Here is a 24,385-nt window from a genome sequence, read left to right as displayed (position 1 = left end):
CTTGTCACTGAAGTGATAAATATTACCAGATCAGAATATTAGTAATTAAGGAAACCTTCCATCTCTAGTAAGCGAAAGAAAATGGTGTGCACGTGCATGCTTACTGCCTCTTGTCTTTTCTTTCCAAAGACATCTATCTCTTATAGGTCAGTAGCGAGTCATCTCTTAAGGAAAATTCAGCTGAAGGCCACAAAATGCTGAAATTTTTCTTTGATTGTCAGTTCACCCTGGAATAGACTTTTGCTTTTAGCAGCTTTCCCATTTTCTCACAGGCACAGAATAGTACTTATCTTACTTTATAGGCAGCCATTATGTCTGTTTTATCCATGTACAAAGCACAAGAGAAATAAAATGATAGGTGCCCTGATAAGTTAAGGAGGATAAACTAAAGTCTACAAATAATGCAATTCCTTTTGGCTGATTGATTTCAGGTAAGTGCAAGGGACACAAACAACCTTTTTTAAACTGAAAGGAATGCATCTGAATGATGGATAACTGCAGTTCAAGTAGAAATGCTTTTAGAAGTTGCTTTATGGAGAATTGGCTCTCACAGCCCCAGACTCCTGCTTCTATTCAGGATAACTGAATGTTAGTTCCTCAAATTCAAAAGAAATCTGTAAAGGAGGAGAAACCTCTCCTCCTCCTCCTATTTGTGACAGTGTGCATGTGAGGGCACCGAAAATCACAGCTCGGCAGAAGTCAGCAGTATTCCTAGGAGGACTTGCCAAGTTGGAGAGAGATGAAGGATGCAGGCGTCACCGTTACACCTATAGTACCCATGCTTGCCAGCTGACAACAACTATCCTACCTCTTCTCAGCCCTCATGTCTGCCAAAGATAGGTAGCCCTAGAACTTTGGTCATTTGGTCTTGGCCACATCACGCAATCCCATCTTACCCCACTGCCAGAGAAAAAAGGACTAGACTTGGCTGTAGGTGGGCACAAGGTCTATCTCTTTCAGTTTAACACTTACTAAATATTAAAATAAACTTACCATGAATGCAAAGCCAGCCTCTCTCTTCCTTCTCTTCTTACTTTCCGCTATTGTAATTTTGCATGTCTTCGTATTACAAAGTAACTCTTCTTTTCTCAATACAAATTTGAGCCTGTGGCATTGAAGAGTAAGCTCACCTTTTAAATGTACGTATCCTGCTACGTAGTGTAGGCTTCTCCTTATGAAGATCATGAGCATTTATGGACGGAGACATCCTAGCAGATACGTTATGTTCCCTTTTTTATATTCAGTTTCAGTTATTTCTGCATGTTTGTGTCCCAAACACCTTCTCCTCTCAGTACACAGTGTAAGAAGCAGAACAGTGCAGCCATCTTCCTGACTGATGCTACAGACCAGCCAGTGAGAGCAAAAGGAACCCCACACGAGGCAGTCAGTTTTGTATGAACACAGAGAGAGCAAGAAGTCTTAGTGGACACAAAGCCTTGTGTAATGTTATATTAAACCAGAAATTATTGCAGGGGGTTAGTCCAAAGGAGCTGGAAAAGCAGGTAAAGACTCTTTGCAAGGCATGCTTCGATTCATTTTACTTTGATTTTAAGCAATAGATTGTGACTGGGAATACAGGCCTATGGAGACGAGAAAGAATTCCAGCTCTAGACAGGGATACAATGTCTTGGGATTAGGCAACAAGAAACAGTGATACTTTTATATACAACCTGGCTGGAGTAAGCAAGTAAAGGCTGAGCAAATTGCTACTAGCTGGGAGCAAAGCTACAATTTTGTGGGATGCCTGGGCCTGGACAACTTTGCTCACCATTTGTTTGAGCTCTGCCCTTATGTACACAGGTTCTTGTCCTTGCAGGACAAAATTTCCACCTACTTACTCGTTAGCGAAACTTGGCTACATCTGCTTTGGAGAAAAAACAACATCCACAAAACCACATCAACAATACAAAGACATGCTTATAGAGCTGTTTTTTCCCCCCAGATAAATTCTTATATATTTTTATATATATATTTTTCCTTCCTCAGATCTCCGCTAGCCTTTAGGAGTATACCACAGCTTCAAATGGTAATGTACCAAAAGGCTGCAAAACCAAGGAAACTGAAATAAATTCAGTGGAATTTACCCCATCAGATAACAAGTATTTTGTTTTATATTGTAATTGTTTAAATTACTGAAATGAATATCCAGGATGGTATCTTGGATCAGCATCCTCACTTATGATGACTTAAATGATGTCATCTTCATTTTTGTTATTCCAATATTAACATTCCTTAGCCTAGAATTTAGAGAACAGTATGTTTTTCTTAGGTGTCAATGGTTGTTTCAAAGATACTTGCTTAAAGAAAACAACCCATATTGAATCCATCTGACTCTGGATCAGGACTTTTTCATTCAGAACAAAAATAAAATCTGATTCTGTTTTTTTTTTTTTTGAGCATATTTGTCTTAATGCCTAAGAGCAAATGTTGAAATATAGCAATGTTGCCGTCATGGATACTTTTGAAGTATATAACCATAAAGATTGTTATTTTTCAGTATATTTTCTTTGGAAACTTTATCATAATCCTCTGTACAATCTCGCGCTCGGCATAAATACTGTGCTACATGACAATTTCTTGTTTAAATTTAGCGGCACAGCTTTGTAGCATTAGGCAGAGAAAAGCAAACCGAGAAAGTGTGGGTGGGTAATTTCTGTCTCCCTGAAAATACTGTACTTCAGAAATATAGTGAATAAATAAATGCTCGGTGCTGTGAGTCACAGCATTAGTGAGTTAACCGTTATCGTATATGGACATGCATTTTTGGTATTAGTAAAATATGGACGTACTGTTTGTAATGAAAATATATTTCAGGATATTGACATGGCTATAACTTCTGAAAATCTGAGTTCTGAAGGAAGATCATGACTTGAAGAGATTAAAAGGATGTACTCTTTTTAAGAATCTTTAAAAGAAAACACAAACACTTTCACAATATTTTTCTGAAGTGCAAAAGACTTAGAAACCAGATTTTCTAGGTTGAAGCATCAGAAACCCCATTTCAGGACCTGTACTATACAGAAAACCTCTGAGAAGACAGTAGGATAGACAACCTTTGTTTTCACTTCTGGTGAATGAATTCTACAGTCTTTTTGCTTTGGATGTAATGTCCAACTATTTCATATTGATTTCTGTCTTTTCCTTCTGTCTCTGTCCCTTGTTTTCTAGCTCTACCCTTGTTGGCTCTTTCATTCTTTTTTCATACCTTTGCCTAGTTCTTGCCTTTCTTGGACATGTTTTCTTGTTTCCTCTCTCTCCTTTTTCCCTTTCAGAGCACAAAAATTTATTTATTTTTTCCCTGTTCATCTGTCCCTTTCAACTTACAGCTGCTAATACACAACCACAGGCTATTCCTTCTGAAAAAGAAGTGGGACTGGGTGGTATTTAAACCAGTTATGCTTGTACTCAGCATTAATTTTTAAACATTTTCCACTTCATATTGCATTTACCTACCATTTCTAAGTATCCTTAAATAATTATCCTAGGGAAACATTTTAATTCTAAGCACTTTTTGGCCCTTAAAACTGCTCCGGTAGTTGAATTAGGGTAATGCATTCATTTTTAACCAAGAAAATGTTTTTTTTCTTTTTTTTCCATCAAAAGTCTCTTTGAAGGATAACTTCACTCGAACTCCTCTTAGGAAGCTGTATTCCCCAAGAGCAGCATTTTATCTGCTGAAATATTTCATGCTAGTTTGCTGTAGCTCCTATCAGAAAAAAACATACATGGAGTTGGAATGTTAATTTCTACTGAGTAGTGAAGGGCAATGGAATAATTAATTGATGTGTTACTGAATAATGGAGACTACTGGTAGAGCTTTGCATGGATGTGTGGAACTTAGCAGAAGGACTTCTATTATATTCATTGTGTTTTCTGGTAAAGGCTTAGGGCATGACTGCTATCAGGGGATCTCACTGATATCTATGCAAAGCCTCTCCAGAGTCAGACTAAAATGACAAATTAGAATTGTAACTTTAATATCTCTTTGTCAGAGTGTATGCTCTGCCTTTGCTTTGGGAAGATGTAGCTGCAAGTGTTTTGTCCCAGTAGGAATGTGAATGGAAGCACAAAAGCTCAGAAATCTAAGGAACATGAAGCATGAGCTCCAGGGAAATCCTGGGAGCTACATCTTCACAATGGGTGCATCTTTCTCTGCGGTTTGTAAGAGGTGTGGGTAAACCAGTGTGTTCTGATTTTTGCTTCTTCTTGGTAGCTATTGCTCTGAGGATATAAAAGTTCAGAAGCCACTGGGCTGCAATCTCTTGGTTTCCCAGACACAGAATTTACACCAGATCTGATTTATAACTGGCTTAGTTTTCTCCTGCAATTTAAAAGGGTTAATTTGTTTAAACCTATTGACCATATACTGCTGTGGGGCAGAGGTTCTGATCACGGCTGGTTCTCACTGCTGTAGCCTCACCACTGCACTGCCCTGCTTCTCTACAACTTCTTTTGAACTTTGAAGAATTCTCCTCCTTACAAAAGTGTAATTTCTTTTAATGTGTTCAGAAGTGTTTAACGTGTTTCTGAACATACAACCATTTTTTTTGAGTATTTTGAAAGTGCCAGTTGTAATGAAACTATCGTCTGTGGCTTATAACAGAAAAGGATACCTGTGATCAAAGGCATACCATGCTCTGAACAGCCATGCGCTCTCAGCTTTGGTTTTATTTTTATCCGAGTTAGACGCACTCTGCAAAATGAATAAATAAAAAAGTGAAAAGCATTTTTATGTCATAAATAAAATATGAAGTTCTAGTATTAAAAATACATGTCAAAGTGAATTACAATTAACTGCTTTCCTTTTCCTTTTCCTTTTCCTTTAAAAGCCTCTTTCATGCAGGAATGTCATCTCTGTGAAGGGGTTCATGAGTAAATGGGCTCATATAGCACATTTCTCATAGCTATATACTCACTAGAAGAGTGTAGCATTTAATTTTATTAATGATTCCAATTTTACTAAGCAGCTGAGAAGCACTATATTCTAAGATCAATAGAATGATATTTCGATTTAATTGCTATTGTGGGATTCCTTCAGTTTACTCCTACAAGCTCAGATGCTATTTGCGTATGGCTAACAAAATGTCATTCCCAAAGGGAACCTGGTATTCTAATAATTATGACACTACTTTCTGTGCTTCTTTCCAAGGTTATAGGAACACAGGAGAATAGTAAGGGTAATTATAAGCACCAAAATGCACTGACTCAAAACACTGCTTTCCATGCTGCAGCCTAACTCTGGGGCACGGGTAGATGCGCTGTCATTTTACTGTGTCGTATTTTGGAATGATGCATTTGTAACGGTCTTCTGTGCAGACAGAGAGTTTGGTCACGCTCTGGGCATCACAGCGGAAGAACCAGTGCCAGGATGGAACTAGGAACGGGACTGTCAGCTCTCTAAAGGATACTTCATTATTGTCTTGTGTCTGTTTCGCTGCAAGCCAGATTTCTTTTTAATGGAAATGTTTTTCTTGGTGCAATTTTAAACCAATTTAACATTTTTTCTTTTAATCTAATAGTACATTAACATTTTATTTTCCTGCAATACAGTAACATGCATGTAAATAGGCCAATGTTAATAATATTAATGGACAAGGTTATGTGGAGCCAGAAACTATCGTGTAGCTGCTGCTGATTTTGCTAACAGCAGGGCTGGTCGCAGTGAATTTACAAATGCACTGAATAGGCCAAATATTATTCTTGGGTTCAGATTCTGTGTTACTGAATTGAGTATTTTAGGACAGAATCTAGGGAGGGTTGAAGGGGGGTAGGAGATGGTGCCAGTCCCCAAGAGAGCAGCAGAGCACCCTTCTAGGCCCTCGGTACCTTAACAGTGCATTTTGACAAGATAGACACAGATGGGGAAAAGGGTCGAAATGCCTAAATGGGAAGTGTGATGGCAGGTAAGCTCTATGGTAGGTCACTTCTGCACAGTTCTCTGTCACGCAGCTCCTGCAGAGGCAGAACAGTTGAGGGAAGGCAGGTGATGTCAGTGTGAATGCTTTTGGGCTGTTGCTGGTCCTAGGGTCCTACGGTCTTAAAAAGTAGCTTTTTAATTTCCCTGCAGTTCAGTGCAGGGAGGTAACAGCTGGGGAGACAGCTCATCTCCTCTTCCGGACACAAACTTCTCTGTGAAGTGAAATGCCAATGCTTCTCGTCCCTTACTCGCGGACTGCAGGTTCTTCTAATGAGTCCCTTGCAGTAAACTCACCAACCAGCTGCTGGAGGAAGCTGATGGGGAAAGGTATTAACACTGCCCTTTATTATACTAAGAGAGATATAGTCACAGGTAAACTATGACCATAACCCTGACAGAGAGTATTTTGATAGGTGTATTACCAGGTGTCCAATTTTCTCCTGAGATCAATACATCTACCCCAGTCTTCTAAAATGTTTGTAGAAAATGCCTCACACTGGAGATTAACATAGCAGAATTTCTGAGCTACAAACACCATCTGAATAAAAAATGTTATTTACCTTTTTTTTTTTTTTAATGGGGAAATTAGTTAAAAAGCTCACTGCCATGAAAGCTTTTTTTTTTTTTTTTTTTTTTTTTTTGTTAATAGATCAATTTTGTAACTCTGCTTAGTCATTATTTATATTTATTTAGAGTTAGCTTTTGGTGTTTACACTCTGAATGTATACAGTATGCAGCAAAGTGACTGCTTTTGGTTATTTCTGTATCTAACTTTTTGTATGATAATATATGCTATCTGTAGCAGTCCGTCAGTAAATAAATAGATACGAGTGTAGGGCTGATTTTTCTCTGTTAATGCTTTTGTAATGATAATGATTTGACGATAAACACATTTTAAGGAAAAGCAAGGCAGAACTGATGCAAAGAAACTGAAAGATGTTTTTGATGTATGAGATCGCAGCATTGTGAAATACAGATGGTAATTATAAATTAGAATACTCTATATCTTTGCTAGGGAAGGAGCCCTGGCTTTCCAAGTCTTACAGCTAGTCCGGGTCTTACAACTAGAATTGGAATTTGCTGTTGGCTGACTGCCCAAAACACCGGTTGAGCCAGCCCAGGATGAAACAGTGAGCATCATCAGAAGTCCAACAACTGTGTACAAGGAACTTGTAACTTAAATAAGTTACAGGCATACAAAAAAAATTAAACTCTAAGGTGCCAACATCATTGCCTGTGTATTGGTACATGTATAGATATCGCAAGCTTTAATTCAGGGCATACTCTTTTGGTCTTGCGGGGTTACCTACGTTCTGTCAAATGGGACGTCGTTTTGATAAGAGCTCAAACTGTAATTGAGGTCTGACTTGGCTTGCTTGGACATTAGAGTCCGTTTTCATCATGTATAAAGTTTGTGTCAGCTCATATCTTGAACTTTCCTTTCTATGGCTGTTGCTTTTCATTCCCTATAATAACATTCTTTTATGTGGATGGCGCTTGTTTATATGGGGTACACATCAGAAAAGACTTAATTCATTGTGAAGACACACTTAGCGTAGTAAGAAAATGAAAAGCAGGTAAAATAAAAATATCATGTTAGGAATAAAGGGAAAGAAAACAAGACAAGGGGAGGGGAAGAGTAATGAAGGAGATGAGATAAAAGAGCAAATTAAAAGAAATAAGCTAGAATAACAACTCTGATATGTACTTAGTTATAGAGGGTTACAGGCTACGCTGTAGAGAACTGATTTAGTAACAGATTGAGATGTCAAATACAAAAAGCTCAGTGAAATCACAATGGAAAACCACAGGGTAGGAGAAATTGTAGCAGCAAAGTTATCTTCCAAGGTAAAATTTATTCTGTAAGGACTGCTGACTTGGACGTGACAGGGCATGAAAGGTGTTATATTTATTTACACCTCCTGTATTCTGTTGCAGAGTTTTGTCAACAGAGATAGGTGTTGATTCACAGGGCACAGCTGGGACACTGGATGTGTTACTGTTATTCATAAACATGATTATTTTCATTTTTAATACAAGGAGGAGGAAACCAGAGGCCTGTTGGCTTCTGAAGAAATCCTGTTTTCACAAAACATATTAATTCAGTCAGTATGTATGCTGTTCCGTTCAGCATTCTGTTATGTTGCTAAGTTGTGACTGCTGCAAAGGAGAATATTTCCAAAATTCAATAGTTTTGAAATCCTAGCAAGAATAGATTAACATTAAGAATAAGGTTCTGTGTCCTGTCTTTGGTCAGAATTTGGGCAGAGGCATTGTAGGGATTACTACCAAGATGCTTAGGTGAGTGATATTAGTGATTAGTCCCTTCAGCTTCAGCATAAATCAATATCTTGTCTTGGTGAAATGGAGTGATAGCCCTTTTAATAGCGACTGAGATGTAAAAACTAAGGGTACGATCAGATATGAATCATCTTTTTCTGTCCTTTCAGTCACTTTAAGACATTTAGGCACCTGAATTCCAGTTTCAATGAGTGTTGAGACTCTAAATGCATCTTATTCATGTCTTGCTCTAACTCATTTTCTACATTTCTCTAATTGTTCGGTAATTCCAATTTCACTTGTAGTTGGGTAGTCTGAAGGAGTGCACGGGATGGTATTACCTAGAAAGAGGAAGACAGTATTCTTTTTTGGCACTCTTTTTGTTTTTCACTTTGGCAATTTGTCAACTGTCGTGCTGATTTTCCCTAGTCCTACTGGTGTTCCATTTACCAAGCTGGAGGATGTCATGTTTGTGTACGTCCGCCCATACAGATTTATACTGCTGTTGCAGACAATGCTGCACTTGAAACAATTCCATACATATACGACAAAAAAAGGGAGGTTGACAGATGAACAGCTGCAGCTTGCTAGATAGCCTCCTTTAGTTTAAAGTTTTCGAGCTCTCAGTACACTCAGGTTTCAATGTTAAAATATTTTCAGAAACGTGACCTATTAGGATTAATGCTTTCCTTTTTTAATCCAGGAAATTACATGTTGTTATGAAATGTCTCATTTCCATAAGTGTGGCATTTGGAAGGTGATAAATAGTGGAATATATGAAGGCCATCCTTCTATTATTTTGCTTATTAGACCTCTCAGGATATCTTTGCATTTATTTATAATTTTCTTCAAAGCTCTATAATATTTTCAGTTACAAAATTTTAATGATACAAACACACTGAAAAATATATCTCCTTTCTTTGTACCTTGTACTATAAAGATACTTTACAGCTCCTTTTTATTTTTAGTTTGCCTGTTTTAACACTTTCCAGCTCTAACGCTATACTTGACAAACACATTCTGCCAACGTCTGACTAGCTTTTAATTCAGCACATACATCTGCAATCCCAACGTACCTGGCTTGCAGCTTGTCCTTTGAGGTCTTCATCTGGATCTACACCAACTCTGTTTTTAAAAAAAAAACAAAACCAACAATGTAGTAATGGTTTGATGTATAAGAGCTTTGAGGATTGAAATTTTTCTCTCGTGCCACTCATTTCCTACCAGGTGAACAATGCAGAGGAGCTGACAAAACATTAAGAGTGCTTTTCAAATCAAGAAGTTCAAGTTGTTACAAACACCAAGACTGTGTAACTGCTGCTACTTTAACAGCTGAGATTTGGTCTTCACCTTAGCTTGGATTCATAGCTGGTAGAAGACAACCAAGTCAACCAAGGAGGAAGTGGAGTTTAAGAGGGATGTGGAGGAGGTGGCAGGACTGAGGAGTTTCCTGACTGCTGCATCATAGATGGCTTGTAGCGTTTGGCACGGATTTGGTTGGCACACAGGGTACAAGGGAGCAAAGCAGAGGGCAAAGGAGGTTGCCGTGGGTGATGTGCAAGATGATGAGAACCTGGAAAGCACTTTACTTATATGGACAGGGAAAAAAAAATTGCTTTATTAAAGTGATGTGATGGAAGAATTGGCATACTTTGAGTCCAGCTGATGCTCAGAACTGAAGAGAAATGCAACTGGGAGATGTTACGAGCTGAACAACAGAGGAAGGCTTGTGCTGATGTTCACACCAAGAAAGGAAAAAGCAGAGAGCGGTCACTGGAATCTGAAGTGCACTGGTAGCAAAGAGCATGTCTCATAGGCTCCCACGTACTACCAGTTCCACCCAGCTAACACAGAATTACTGACATGAAGAAAATGTATTAATTCCCCAGATACTGATGTAAGGTCACTGTGCTGTTTTTCTGACAATCCGACTTCTTGAGTATGTTTTTGTTTCCAGTAATATATTTGACACAAATATATTAAAACAATACATTTTAAAATCATATTTAATATTAACAATTACATACTCAGCATTATTTCCTGTAAATATTATGCATAAACTCTTCAGTCAGAGACAACGACAGGAACTACATGCTGAGTAGCAATTTTTATGTGTAAATACCGGATGGAAGAGTCAAAAGGAGGTTTGTTTCTGTCACAGCTTTTGAGTTTCAATGAAGCTGTGTACTCCAAGCACAAGTATTTCTATCTTTTTATTAAAAATAATGATCCTGATCCTGACTCAACAAGGAGACAATAAACAGCTGTTTCTTTTCCTTTTTGTCCTGTTCTTTAAATTGCTAGAACAAGTTTCTGATGGTCCTAGCCTATTCAGTAGCTTAGAGTAACGGCAAATTAAGTATTTTCCATTTCATTAAAACAGAAACATTTACATGGGCAAAGAAGCATGCATGAAGGTTGAACCACCCGACACTGGATTTGTAGAGAAGCATGGTATTTAGGGCCTTCCCTGTGCTCAGCATCGTGCAGCGCAGGCCCTGCAGCGCAGGGTGTGGCTTGGTGGCAGCAGGATAGGAAGGCTGCTCCAGCCGGAGGTGGGACTGTCCCAGACTCAAAAAGCAGGTCAGAACCACAAAGAAAAATCGAGCCTCCTAAACCCAATCGTGCATCCACTTATTAGTCTGTGCTTATTCACTGGACGTGGTCACCGACATTACTTGGCCAATGCAGAAAAACACCAGCAGCACAATAGTTAAGGGACTGCACAGTTCTGGAAATAAAAAAAAAAATCAGCATTTCCGCATGATAGGTGTAGCTGAAAGGCTACAGCCCAAACTTCCCCACACTCTCTTCTCCTTAATGAGCTTGACTTGACCTCAAAGAATCAGTCTCCTGGGACAGAAGTAATTTAGCCTTCATGCAGTTCTGAACTTACTGGAGTTGAGAAACTGCCAGTTCTGACTGATTGTGTGTGTTGGAGCTGTGATGTGTTTATTACAGAATGAGCTAAGACAACAGCAAGCATTTCAGCTGAGATTAAAAGAACTGTAAGCACGAATGCGAGAAAGGCTGGGCAGTGGGACCAACAGGAACCGGTTTCTGGCTGCTGTACTGTTTCAGCAACAGTGATATAACTGCTAACTAATCGGGAACAACAGGACTCTGCTGGCACAGAAGAAACCTAGGCTTAAAGAGTTTTGCAGATGTTTTTCCTGTGGTATGCTTCAGCTTCTCTGCGTGTACAATGTTGAGTTCTTATGACTATACAGATAACTAGTGCTTCTGCCTTGTTTGTTCTGCACACAATAGATTATTGTAATATAGCGCAGATGAAAATATTCAAATGAAATCTTAGCAGGAGTATTGCAATATAAAGCCAGAAGAAAACAGCAATAAGTATGTAATGAAATCACACTTCTGTCTTAGATTTTTCACATATGAAAAAGGAAAGAAATGCCACAGAGCAACAACTGATGCTTTCTTTTTGGTCTGTTCTCTGCTCTTATTTAAAACAGGCATGGATGCCATTGTCCTTTTTCTCATGGAAGAGTATCTCATTCTCAGATAACACTGTCTTATCTACTGAAGTCCCCTGGGAAAAGGACCAGATCTTACTTTGCATTCTATGAGAGAGTCTTGTAATGTATTAGAATTAAAAAATAAATAACAATTTGAATGCTAGCAATTTTATTAAGTATACACTAAGCAGACTCAGTTCAGTCAGTTCTGAAATTGAGGCTAATTATTTCATATCTAGACGTAGGCTTGGAAGCCTAACATCAGGCACCTAGCATTGAAAACCATGGTCTGCTATAATTAACTCTGATATAGCTGATATGAACTAGAATGCCGTTTTTAAATTGCAAATACTGAAAAAACAAAGCATAGCAAATTGCATGAGACAGTCAAGACAACTGAAATGAAGCAGTTATGCGCTTCAAGTTTACATCCCTGACCTCCTCAGTAGACCTGCAGCATCTACTGCTCTTGCCGCTAGAATCTGCAAACTTGAAATTTGTCTCAATTACTATGAAGATCTCTAAGAAATATTCAACTCTTAATGTTGTTCCAAGCATCATTTCCCATTTAACATTCTCAATTTTCAATTTCTGTGAGAAGATTTAATGGATGAAGAGAACAATATTTGCTGAACTTCGTATTATTATTCCTTCCTTGCTGTCAATTATGTTCCTTTTCTCCTGTCAGCTTGTCTTACTGCTTGAATTCTCCCTGTTCCATCTTTCTGTCTCGCTTCTTGATTGTGCTCTATTCCTTGTTCATTTCTTCTTGACTCTTCTAAAAACTGTTGCTTTTATTTCTACCTTTGTGGTGTTTTGTACCTTTTTATTTTCTGTATTAAGCATTTTGGATAACCTCTTAACAAATCTATTTGGATTGATTATAGACTAGATGGCTTTTTCTTTGGTATAAAACAGCAGCTAAGAAAAAAATCTGACTTATTGAAAAATTGGTATCACTGTGATCTTTACTTTTTTTTTTTTTTTTTTTTTAGTGAAAACTGAATATGACTTTGTGTAACAATCATTGTTTACCATGATCTGTATCTTTAGAAGACAAGCAAAGCAAAATCCTTTGTTTACAGCACTTAATAGAAAAGATGCTAGGCAGCTTATTTGTTTTAGGATTTAATACTATGTAGGCATCAAAGGTATTAAAGGTATTAAATGTGATTGAAATATTTTGCACGTCACAGGTGCAAACACCTGTGAAACGGGCCTATCTATTCAAATAGGGAACTTCATGTCAGCTGCGGGTTGTGATAAGAGAAGTGGTTTGATGCAGGATGGTGGCATAGACAATTTGCTGCACTTTGGGAGAAACACAAATTAAAATTATTCTAGTTTACTTAAAACAGCCTCTGCAAGCTCTGCTTCCCCTCCCGTCTGTCCCGCTGGAGAAATCTCTTCACACCCTCGCTGTTCTGGCTTGGACTCCTTCTCCAGACCAGAACAAACTGAGATTACTTTGGCTGCAAACCCATACGTAGCTTGGTTTTGCAATAGCATAAAGTGATTTATTGCTCTGTGTGGAGAATGTGAAATAGGGCATTTTACTGAATAGATTTCTCAGCATCAGCTTATGCTGGGTAGCTTTAGGTAAAGTAGGAGGCCAACAGGTTGAAGGCAGATGTAGGAAAAAGCAAGTTTTCTTTCCCTAGCTAAAACTTCCTTCTGGTGGTATCTGCTGCTGCTTGTGTTTGTTAAACCCTTTCTGGTTTGGAGCTGTGATATTGACAAATAACATCAGGATTTGTGAATTTAGATTGTGCTTATTCTAGCTGTTGCTAATCACAGATTTTTTTTTCCTACTATATGAATCAGATTGTTTGAAGGGAGAATTAGGGTAAAAGAAAACCATACAAACCAAACCTTTTTCCTTTTTTTTTTTTTGGTGGGGGCGGGGGGAGGATTTTGAAGAATCTGTTGGTAGGCTTTTTCATTTTTTTATAGGCTTTCCTTTTAAATTTTATTAAAATGTTTTAAGGATATTTTTGCTGAAATGTACACATCCCAAGGAGGATCTAGGTTTTAATTAAACCAATGTTGTTGTTTTTTTCCATAGAACAAAATGCAGTGATGACTTTTTAAACAGATCTTTATTGCAGTGCAGTGTACCTCCTGTCAATATTTTGGTAGGCTTTAGTAATGTCTTAGAGATCAAGGAATTAAAAATCCTGAAAGCTGGTCCGTGTTCGTTCTGTCTTCCTACAATGGCCAGCTCAAAACCTGGATTTAGACATTGTTCAGAGTTGCTATATTCAAAGCCTGGAGCTGCAGCTTGTGACTGCAGCCAGTTTCTAGCAATTAGGCCGGAGCGTTGCTAGGAACTGCGCTGGCCTGCAGAAGGACTCCGCGCTTGCCGGCATTTAAATCCCCGTGTGCTATCAAGTGCATCATTTTTTTTAGCAACAGTCAGAATGCTTTTGATTATAAGAAGAGGATTTTGTCACTGAATACAAAGCAGTCAATAACATCTTTTATTACGTGGTTTGAAATGAAAATGGATGGAAGGTAAATCCCCAATTGTCAGGGGAACCAGGAATAAGAAATACAAAGCCTGTCTATAGGAATACTGAGCAGTAAATTACTACTCTGACACTACAAAATTTTCATTCTCCCATTTAAATCACCACCAAGTCAACACTGCAGGATGAGATCTCTGCTTTCTGCAGTAAAGCAAAAAAAACACTTGTGTTCTCATAAAGGCCTAGGCACGTAGAGCAGAACTTGGGAAGTTTTTGGTGTCTATACCTACAGATGTGATTCTCAGCCCTCCCTCATTTTAGGTGCCAGAAAATCTCTAAATAGAGACATTTCTCTGACATTTGAATTCTAAGTATTGCAATTCTATTTTTTTGGCCCGTCTAAGCTTTCAGTATTTACAGCCAAGTGCCTGGTCCATGCAAGCTGAATCTTGTGTGCAGTCCCAGCCAGTCTGCTTTGCACCTACAGCATACTCACAGAGGTGAGCAGCGCTCCAGATGAAGCAGCCAAGACTGTTGTTAGTTGAAAACATGACAGCAACTAGTTGATTCTATGCCCCCTTTTTTTTTTAGTGACTAATGTATTAGAGCATCCTGCAAGGAACTGGGAAGCCTGCTCTCATCAATAACCTGAACTGAGGTGATTCCACACTGCCGCTCCTGGAAGCACCATAAATACTGCCCTGAGAACGATATGGAGGGTGGCAATCCACCCTGTCCTGCTGAGGCTGTCCTGCTGTACCCAACATCATTCAGCTTCAAGCACTGATGAAACCATGAGAAACTTTTTTTTTTTTTATGTATATTATTTAATGTGGTTTATGATGCAATGAACAAAACATGAGGCTGGGGAAAATTTACAAGAGAAATGTCTCCTAATATAGCAGACTCATCCCTGATCTATGTAAGCATATGATGGTGAATGTGTACCTGATGGCATGTGAAATTATAGCATGGCATGTCAGATACGGGTCAGAATTAGCAATAGCTCCTTTACTTTTTTTTTTTTTTTTTTTTTTTTTTTAGATTAGTGGGGAAAAGAAAGCAATTCGAGAAGTGAAAAGTCTGGCAACTGCTTCTGACCTCTTGCTATAAAATGGGGACAATAATTCTGCACGAGTGCTCAACTGTCTTGTGTATTTAGATTGTAAGTGCACATCCTACAAATATATTATGCATTTGTACAAGGTCTAGCTTAGGAGAGCTATGATTTTGTTTAGTGTCTTAGGAGTGCTGCTGTAAAATAATTAATAACAATATTGGCTTCTTTCCCAAACTGTCAGAAGTTTTACTGGAAGAAGTAACCTTCTCAGTGCAATTGCCTCAGCCTTCCACAGGCTGTCAGTGCAGCTAAAATGGTCTGTAAGCCTCAGCTTCCACCACAAAAACTCATATACCAGGAAGGGTTTTTTGAGTAAGTGATTTATAACCCATTTTTCAAAGATGGTCATTAAACAGCATTTGCGAGAGAAGTCTTGAATATTTTTGCATGAATAAATCTGAAGCTTGTGGCTATCAATCATGAGCATATTGAATTCAGTACTGAATTATTAACTGTAAAGTCTAGAAACATGAACAAAATCCAAAAAAGATTGTTTTGCCATCTCTAATAAATCATTGCAATTGAAATTAAAAAACCTTCAGAATAAATACTGATTGCTCAGGCCATGATTCTTGTCCACATGGCAGTAAGTGTGATGTGTACTCCTAACAAACTGACACCTACAACGTGCTTTTCCTTATGGATTGCTGTTCGTTGCTTTATGTTGCTGCTGTTGTGGACTGATGCCCTCAGAAATACCTGCTTTTTATAGTACAATGTTTTGATTGACATAAACTCCTTGGAGAATTACGGCATGAGAATAGATCTTCAAAGTTCAGCTCAAACTGAGTTTGTTAATAATTGAGAACACTTTATCTTAAGTTTAAGGCAAGAAAAATCACTTGTGTCTCACAGCAGAAGCAACAAATCAGTTTAATTTCATGCTGAGAAGGATTAAAATAGATTATCAGCTAAATGATTCTAAATGGCTATGACAGCTGTTTGTCATGTGGCTAATGCCTTCTATCTTATCCCTATATCACAGAGCAAAGAGTGTCATTCTAAATCCATAGAATCACGTGAATGAGATGTGTGCTACGGTTTGATTTTTTAACTTCTAATTTCATAAAATTGGTATGATAATTTGTTGGGAAAAGGTACTGCAAAACATTGCTCCTACAGACAAGGCGCATTTTTGGGGGACACACAACTATTAGGTTGCAGAGTTGGCAATTAAACTAAATTAGTATACAGATGTAACTGTATAGATGCCTTCCAAGTAAAGAAAGGCTGCAGCACATGAAGGTAATGCATAAATGTAAACAGAAGAGAATGCCAAATTAAGGAACGGCGGGGCTCTGGAGCACAGATCCACAAGTTACTCTTTAGATGTGATGTTAAGTATTGAAAGGATTGCGAAATTGTGGATAATACCACTGCATAAAATTTTACAAATCACTTCCCTACAGCTGTGCAGCTCTAAAATTTAAACATTTATGATGGTTTACATATTCATACTTATCTCGTTCATATCTACATATCTCATTCACTGTGCTGTTAATCCTGCTTTATCTTGATAGCAGTGGAGGGACTAAAATAGTTCGGTCACTACGAAGTAATGTAAGGTACATCTGTGTGGCAGAACGCGCTATTAGATGTCTTATAATCATGACAGCATGGCATTCCAGCTCATGAGAAGCAGTGATTTATGTCCCTATAACGCTTCTGGCACACAAAGTAGGTTATGAAGGTCATTGTTCTATGTGGACATAGTTGCAGTGAAGAATCGAGCCTCCTACTCAAAAATACAAACCACCGCAGACTAAACTGAGCATCATTTTTAACTACAGTTGAACTTTTGGAAATCATCATTTGTAGTATTATCAGTGCATGTGAACAGAATTGGAATAAAATGAGCGTGAAGATTGGCAGCAACTAGAATAATTTGAACCTAGTTCTGCGTGGTTACAACATGAGAGCTGGAGCTTGTTTTCAGATTAAGGGGAAGATCGTTGCAGTAGATTCTGTCTAGAGTAAGAGATGTTAGACTGTTCATTACACTGTGACATATGGGCTGCTCATTACACCACAGATTACCAAATCTTAGCTGACACATGAAATACAAGTTATGTATTTATCTCCACAATTTATCTGCAGCAAGTTCATGAATTACATTGAATTCATTGTCAAAACAGAGAAAAACAGCAGCTACTAACTGCTAAATCCACTCTTCACGCTTACTTAGCCATAATGGTACACTACCTACAGCTAAGCCGATCTTTGGAACTGGTAAATTTGCTGTTTTAGAAGATGCCCTAGACCCTGTATGACTGAAGCTGGTTGTAAGTCGTGATGGGGATCATTCCTGTGCTTTGGTACAAACCTGTACATTCCTGTGCTTTGGTTTTTAATCTTGATGGGATCATTCCTGTTCTTTGATAGATGCTTTAACTATATTTGAGTTAAATAACATTTAGGAACATTTATATCGATTGGTCATCACCTTTGAAATGAATAAGCGTGCTTCAAAATTGCTGCAAGTTAGTTGAGGACTTTCATTTCCAGGCAGTGGGCTACATCTGATTCTCACTTGCAACCTTGCTTCTGAAAAAAGGTAGGGCAAGGCCATTTTACATGTGTGTACGGGTGTGCAAACTTCAGGAGTCCGTGCTCACACTTGCATTCTGCCTCTCATACAAAGTGACTCTGTGACAAACTAGGTATCTCTAGAATGGTTAGTTCTACAGTTCTAGTTTCTCTAGGATATTTTCTTGGATTTGTCCAATTAAATACCTTGAATATTAAATGTGTGGCCTTTAGGCAGGGAAACCCACAGACCCTTGGCAGCAATGTTAAAAAAGATCATCCACTTGGGGCGTAAGTTGATCGAAACTATCTTGATTCTGTGAAAGAGAGTGGCTGAAGAGTGTTAGAGAACATAAGAACAAGCAAAAAATCTGGCCCCGGGAAACAACTCAAAGATGCAATAGCAAAAGATATTTTCCATGGGAAGGATGAATTTAATCATTAGAAATCATTATGTTTTATCATTAGAAAGCAATAATGCTCTACAGCCACCTATATATATATGATAGGATTAATCATATGATATGGTCATATGAATCATATTCGTTCATATGACCATATCCTATGAAGATCTGATATACTTATGATCCTATGAACATCATTAAAACTTTGCCCCTGAAGGAGCAGCTGTATCAGTATGGCTGTATTCAGACTAAAACTTTATATATATGGGTACATCTGTACTTGTGTCTCAGTAGGTGTGGGTCAATCGGAAACACAATAGATTATAATTTACTAAAGAACAAAATAGATGGAAGTCCGAGGCCCTTAATTTTATACTTGCACTGTAATCTGTCTTCTCTTGTGCCTTGTGCAATATGTAGCATGAATGGTTTAAAGTCTCTAAAAACTTTCTCTGCAACTCTCCTCCTTGCTGTAAGTAGTAGTCCGTGACTTCTGTTGCAGCTGCTTGTCACGTTATTGTCCCCACTCAGAAGTCAGACCACATCCCTACTTCCAGTATGGTTGCTGAATGTTGCAGAACCCTGTACCACTTTGTAGTATCACATTCTGCAAATAATAGGGTCTTTTCTGTACTGAGGTCTCTGCTGTGAAAGTCTCCTTCGCTTTATATGGTTTTTGCCTTTTTTTGCTTTATTTTTGGTATTCTTATTTATAAATGCTTATAGTCATGTGTTCCTGTGCCTTTCATTGCACTGCGGTATGTGGTAGAGCTATCACTTTACATTTTGCCATTTATAGCTCTGCTTCCCCAAGTAACGATTCACTTACATGTTTTATTTTTCTACTCTAGCCTTAGGGAGAAGAAAAGCATTTCATAAAATGTTGTATTTAGTAGCCCGAATTGAGATTCATACACTGTGTTTGTGTGGAAAACATCACCACCACTCTTTTTCTCCCTTTATATTCTTATCTGGAAACCATATCTTCCAGCTGGGACTGTTTATCTGGGAACCTGGCGAAGTACAGATCCCTCTGTCAGCTGGGCAAAACTTCGTTCTGCTCCCTCACCACTAATATGGACGGGACTGGATGTAGCGTGCTTGTGTGTCAGCCATTCCCCCCACAAGAAGAGCAGTTTTTCTTCATCCTTCCTTTTTCTAAAATGCCCCCTGTGTTTTTTGTGTAGAATTTGAATTGCAGTTTTTGGGGGGACGGGGCACTAGGTGCTGCTCAGCAGGCACCTAGCCCCTCCTTGTTCAAGGCAATGTCCCTGGTGTCACTTCCAAAGGAGGAGAACAGGACCAGCTCTGATTGTGCCTAAAGAGCCTTTCCTTAGGTGGCATTTTTTGCCATCTCTCAGCATTCCTGAGCTATTTGGGATTGTGGTGGTCATTTTAGTATTCCACTTAGCATCGTACTGGCATCACCCACCTAACACGTGGTTCAGGAGCAGGTGAATGGCAATTCCTGGTATTGCAATCAGTTGCTGTTTTCTCAGTGAAAGCAATAGATTGTTTCATGCACCTTATTTATGTAAAAAACAAACTATAGAGGAAGGTGACTATTTGATTGCCTGCTTTTTAAGCAGTTAAATCTGCTTATAAGCTAGTAGAAATGCTAATATTAAATTGTGCTATGAAGTTATTAAAATAAGGTTAGTTCAAAATGTAGAAGAAATCTGTTCAGATTCAGTTGAGAGATAGGCACCTCTGGAGAAAGGTGTGGTTTGAAGGTCACATCATTCAGGAACACTACATCGTGATTAGAGACACTGAACAGTAAAAACATGAAAAATAATGTAACTTGGATAAGCCTTTAAAACTGCAAGAGAAGCTTAGATATGATGAACATGCATGGTAGTAGCTGGGATATACAGTGCAGCTACAACTTTCTCAATAGGGCCATATTTTGGTAGTTAATTTTCATCTGTTATGTCTCAGATGAAAGATGAGACTCCAAGAATATGAAAATCCCTTGATGTCATATGGTAGCATTGGTGCAGCACTGACCTAGGAGAAAGGATGGGATTTGGTATCTCTGTAGGTGGTAATGAGGTGGTTCTTTGGAGTGCCAACCCAGTAAACCCCAACAAAGCTGAGCTTTTGAAATATTTCTGGGTCAAACCACACGAGTGACTGATGCCTTCCATCCAATCTCTTTTTCCTGTAACTATTGTGGGAGAAAAAGAAAAAGTGTCTTGATTTCCCTCACCTTAAGCTAAATGGTCTTGTATTTTTAATACTATCTATTGGGACCGATATCAGACAACATGTGTTAAGGACAAGTGATCATGGAGAGATAAGGGTCTACTCTAGCGATGCCAGGTGCATTTTTCCTTTAAGTTAAGATGTTACAAAGTGGAGAGATACAAATGCGCTTTTGTGTCATCCTATTTCAAGAGGCGATGCTCAAACCACAGTGTTACACAGTATTGATCAGCCCCCATGTGCTTTAAGAAACTCAGTGTTACCATGCCTATCGCCATGCTGTGAGCAAGTCTGTAAATCAAATGCCCTGCGCACAATTCTCAAATTAAAAAAAATCCTTGGAATATTATTAAAAATGCATTTTCAGCTAATACAAAGAGACAGAAACACCACTGCATTACAAGGAGTATTTTTTTTTTTTTTTGTACATAGCGAATGTCCTGATTGCTACTTTTAGGAACTCTTGGAGATGAATAAAGCTTTCAAAAGGAAAAAAAAAAAAAAAAGTCAGGAATTAGGCCATTTTGTTGGCATCTCACTTAGACTACTAATGAGCTTTGCCAGCAAGGAAAAATGAGAACTGATTTTACAAAAGATCTGTACGAGGAAAAGAAACTGTGCTCAGACGTATTTTGACAATTTCCTACAGATGAAGCTAGTTAATTCTTGGCTCAGAAATAACAGTTCTCTCCAGTGAATTATGTCAATGATTTTTAGAGCAGTAAAATGTTTATTCTCTGAATCACTTTAGGTGTCTGTTCCTTTATTTTCCTTGAACATAAACAGCACAGCTTTGGATAGAAGCCAGGCCATTGTAGATGCATTACATTACTGTTAATGTGATTAACCCAAAGTAAAACATTAAATGCTCCTGAGGCATTTGTCTAAATAATGAGATGACCAACCCCGAGTTCCCTGAGCTCACAGCGTGGGGAGACACATGCCATGTACTTTATCTTTCATACTGACATTTGAGATTGATCACCTAAAGCTGGCACTATGGGCAAGTCTACACATAGCTATTGTCAATAAATGCCGGCCAAGCTAAATGTATGGCTCAACCAAAACGTACTGGGGAAATGCTGCTGGCTTTGCTGATGAGAAATGGTGACTAGTTACCTTGCATGAACGCTGTCACTGTCACCGATCTTTCTGTTGCTCACTTCACAAGCAGTTTGGAAATCAGCTGTATTGCTTAAGTTCATAGTTAATTCCCAGTTTAAAATACGGTAAGCTGAATGCTGTTTGAAATGCTCAGACAACTGCTACATGATAGTAAGAACTTGTAAAGATTCATTAACCCAAGACTGTATAAAATAAATGCGTGGTATATTGGAGAAAGTACTTGCAAAGATATGCTGTGTGGTTGTTTTATCAAAGGGCAAATCAACATGATACTTCTGAATTCCTGAAATGGTTTTAACCATGCGTGCACAATAGCTTTGAGACTTGAGGCTACTACATTCATAGCAGACAGTGCAGCTGGTAATCTGAGTACGCATTGCTATGGTTTCTGCATGCTTCCATTGTCTAAGAGTAAATATTGCAGTGCAGTGAGCGTATTCATCTCATTCCATATTGTTTTCAATTATTGAATTGTTTTATTCCAATATGATCTCGATCTGATGTTGCACTGTTCAGTTTAGGGTAGATTTCAGCTTTTAGATTTTAAATTTGCTTTTGCAACATAGTCCTACCTTCAGAAACTTGACTGTGTTCACCAATTTCAGGCAATACCTCTAGCTCTCATGTCTGTTTCATGTAATATTTAGGTCATTCATAGAAAACCACACTGTCTCTAAAATAGATACTGATCTGTAGTCACACTGTTTGCAATGCTGGACAATACAAAAGCTGCTATTAATATAAATGCACGTGTGTTAATATTCATGGACTTTCCAAGTCTTTGTACTACCGTTTCCAGAGGGGGAAAAGTATTTTTAAGTGCTGTTGGCATATTTAGACCAGATGTCACCCATAATAGTTTTGCTAATTACAAGGTAATCATGGAGTAGTATATAGTTTTCATAAAATATTATTATTATTTTCAGATACTCTTCTTCCACAGTCAAAGTACTCTCACATTATCAAATATGCCTGGCTTGAGAATACATTCATTCACAGAATCACAGAATCACAGAATAGTCTAGGTTGGAAGAGACCTCCAAGATCACCGAGTCCAACCTCTGACCTAACACTAACAAATCTTCCACTAAACCATACCCCTAAGCTCTACATCTAAACGTCTTTTAAAGACCTCCAGAGATGGTGACTCAACCACTTCCCTGGGCAGCCTATTCCAGTGACTAACAACCCGTTCAGTAAAGAAGTTCTTCCTAATATCCAACCTAAACCTCCCCTGGCGCAACTTTGGCCCATTCCCCCTCGTCCTGTCACCAGGCACGTGGGAGAATAGACCAACCCCCACCTCGCTACAGCCTCCTTTCAGGTACCTGTAGAGTGCAACATGGAGAGAGTAGAAGCTTAAGAAGAACATGGTACCAGACCTGGGCTTCTGGGTCATTCCTTATGTTGCTGAAATTGAGCTGATGTACATACATCGGCATTATGGCATGTTTTAGAAGCATTTAGGAAATATCAGTCACTTGTGCTTTTGGAAATACTTTGCCTGTTCTGAAGTGAAGATTTCAAATGTGAACACTAGCATTTCTCTTTTGTGTCAGCACATCAACAGTGGCTGCAGAGCTCTTGATTTTTCTATTTCTGTACCTGTTGAGTCAAACGTTTCACAATTTAATTTATTTATTTATTTTTTTCTTCTTTTTTTTTTTTTTTTTTTGGGGCCATGAACTGAATTGGCCTTCTTGTTTGGTTTGCTGGGGACTTTCTCCTAAATGTGCTGCTCTGAGATTTTATGCTTCCTACACCAGTGCTTACAAGCCTTTTATGAACACCCAGGAGGAAGGCGTCAGCTATTTGTTGAATAATACTGAAATAGAGTAGTTAAGATTGATAAAATTGATAAAAGGTTGACTCCATTTTAATTAAAGTCGTCTTCTTCTTTTTTTTTTTTTTTACAAGAACATTTGGAGACTTTTTTTGACCTTGTACCTATATGCAGCTTGAGCATGACGTCTGAAGCACCCAGTTGAACTTGGCTGCCATTTACAGCGAGTGTGTTGGAAGAGGAGTGCTGGGGGGGTGGGGGTGAGACAGGGAATATACTCTAAATATTCACAGTTTACTGCATTATAGTCAAGATAGAGACTGCTTCATTCCCGTTGTGTTTTTGTCTTCTGAAAATAAGTTGTATATAGCAACTATGAGCCAACATCTGAATTCACGCAGTGATGACAAAGGAAAGCAATAGCTTGCATAAGATAATGAAAAGGCAAAGTGAGAAAGGACAGAGTGAGAAATTGTCTCAATCAGAGATCCCCAAAGCATATTACACTTCTGCCTACAGGCCAAGAAAATAAATGAACGTTATGCTGACAGTCTTTAGCCATTGACATTCAGCTTTCCTGGGGCTGTAAGTAATTCTCTATGGCTAGCGACTTCAGACATACGTGATAGCTCTGTCGGTGTATTCATAAATAAACGACACTTTGACATTGGCTCCAGGTTCGTACCTTAATGAAGAGAGCAAGAAACTCGATAGCTGAAAGGCAAGTCTGATGCTTAAAATTCCACATACCCTGCCACCCAATGAATCAGTGAATACTGTAGGACAGCACTTCTTAAATCTAAAGGGTTTCCTGAGTGTTTGAGGTATAACATTGGGATTCAGAGAGAGTCTATATGTGAAAGCTGATTCTTAAACTGCAAAACCTGCTATTTTTTAAAAGCCCTATAAAGTAAAACTTCCTTCTTGTCTAAAGAGAGGAGTTATTGACAAAATCATCCATAAATTGAGCTTTTTGAAAAGTTTTTTTTTTGAGAAGTTTCCTTAATACTTTCCGAAACTGAATTTTAAAGCCATAGCCCAGCGTCAGTTTAAAAAGCAACATAGCACTCAAGAG

At 38.4% G+C, this 24,385-nt stretch overlaps 1 protein-coding gene across 7 annotated transcripts in view; it reads right to left on the bottom strand.

The window, feature by feature from the left end:
* SLC9A9 (solute carrier family 9 member A9) overlaps positions 1-24,385 on the bottom strand; it is a 228,530-nt gene that overhangs the window by 68,084 nt on the left and 136,061 nt on the right. For 5 of the 7 annotated variants that reach the window (XM_035335056.1, XM_035335059.1, XM_035335060.1 and 2 more), the window contains 2 exons: positions 9,274-9,322; positions 4,614-4,693 (listed from right to left, as the gene is read on the bottom strand). The exons of 1 other annotated variant lie outside the window; for it this stretch is intronic. In XM_035335056.1, the coding sequence (XP_035190947.1) occupies positions 4,614-4,693; positions 9,274-9,322 (129 nt within the window). Of the gene's footprint in view, positions 1-3,039; positions 3,698-4,613; positions 4,694-9,273; positions 9,323-24,385 lie in introns of those variants that run through there. One more of the 7 variants, XM_035335057.1, reaches the window with a different exon arrangement.

The sequence above is a fragment of the Oxyura jamaicensis genome, chromosome 9 (genome assembly GCF_011077185.1).
Source record: "Oxyura jamaicensis isolate SHBP4307 breed ruddy duck chromosome 9, BPBGC_Ojam_1.0, whole genome shotgun sequence".
Classification (NCBI taxonomy): domain Eukaryota; kingdom Metazoa; phylum Chordata; class Aves; order Anseriformes; family Anatidae; genus Oxyura; species Oxyura jamaicensis.
Note: the sequence above shows the minus strand (reverse complement) of the source record. Positions and strands in the feature narration are given on the sequence as shown.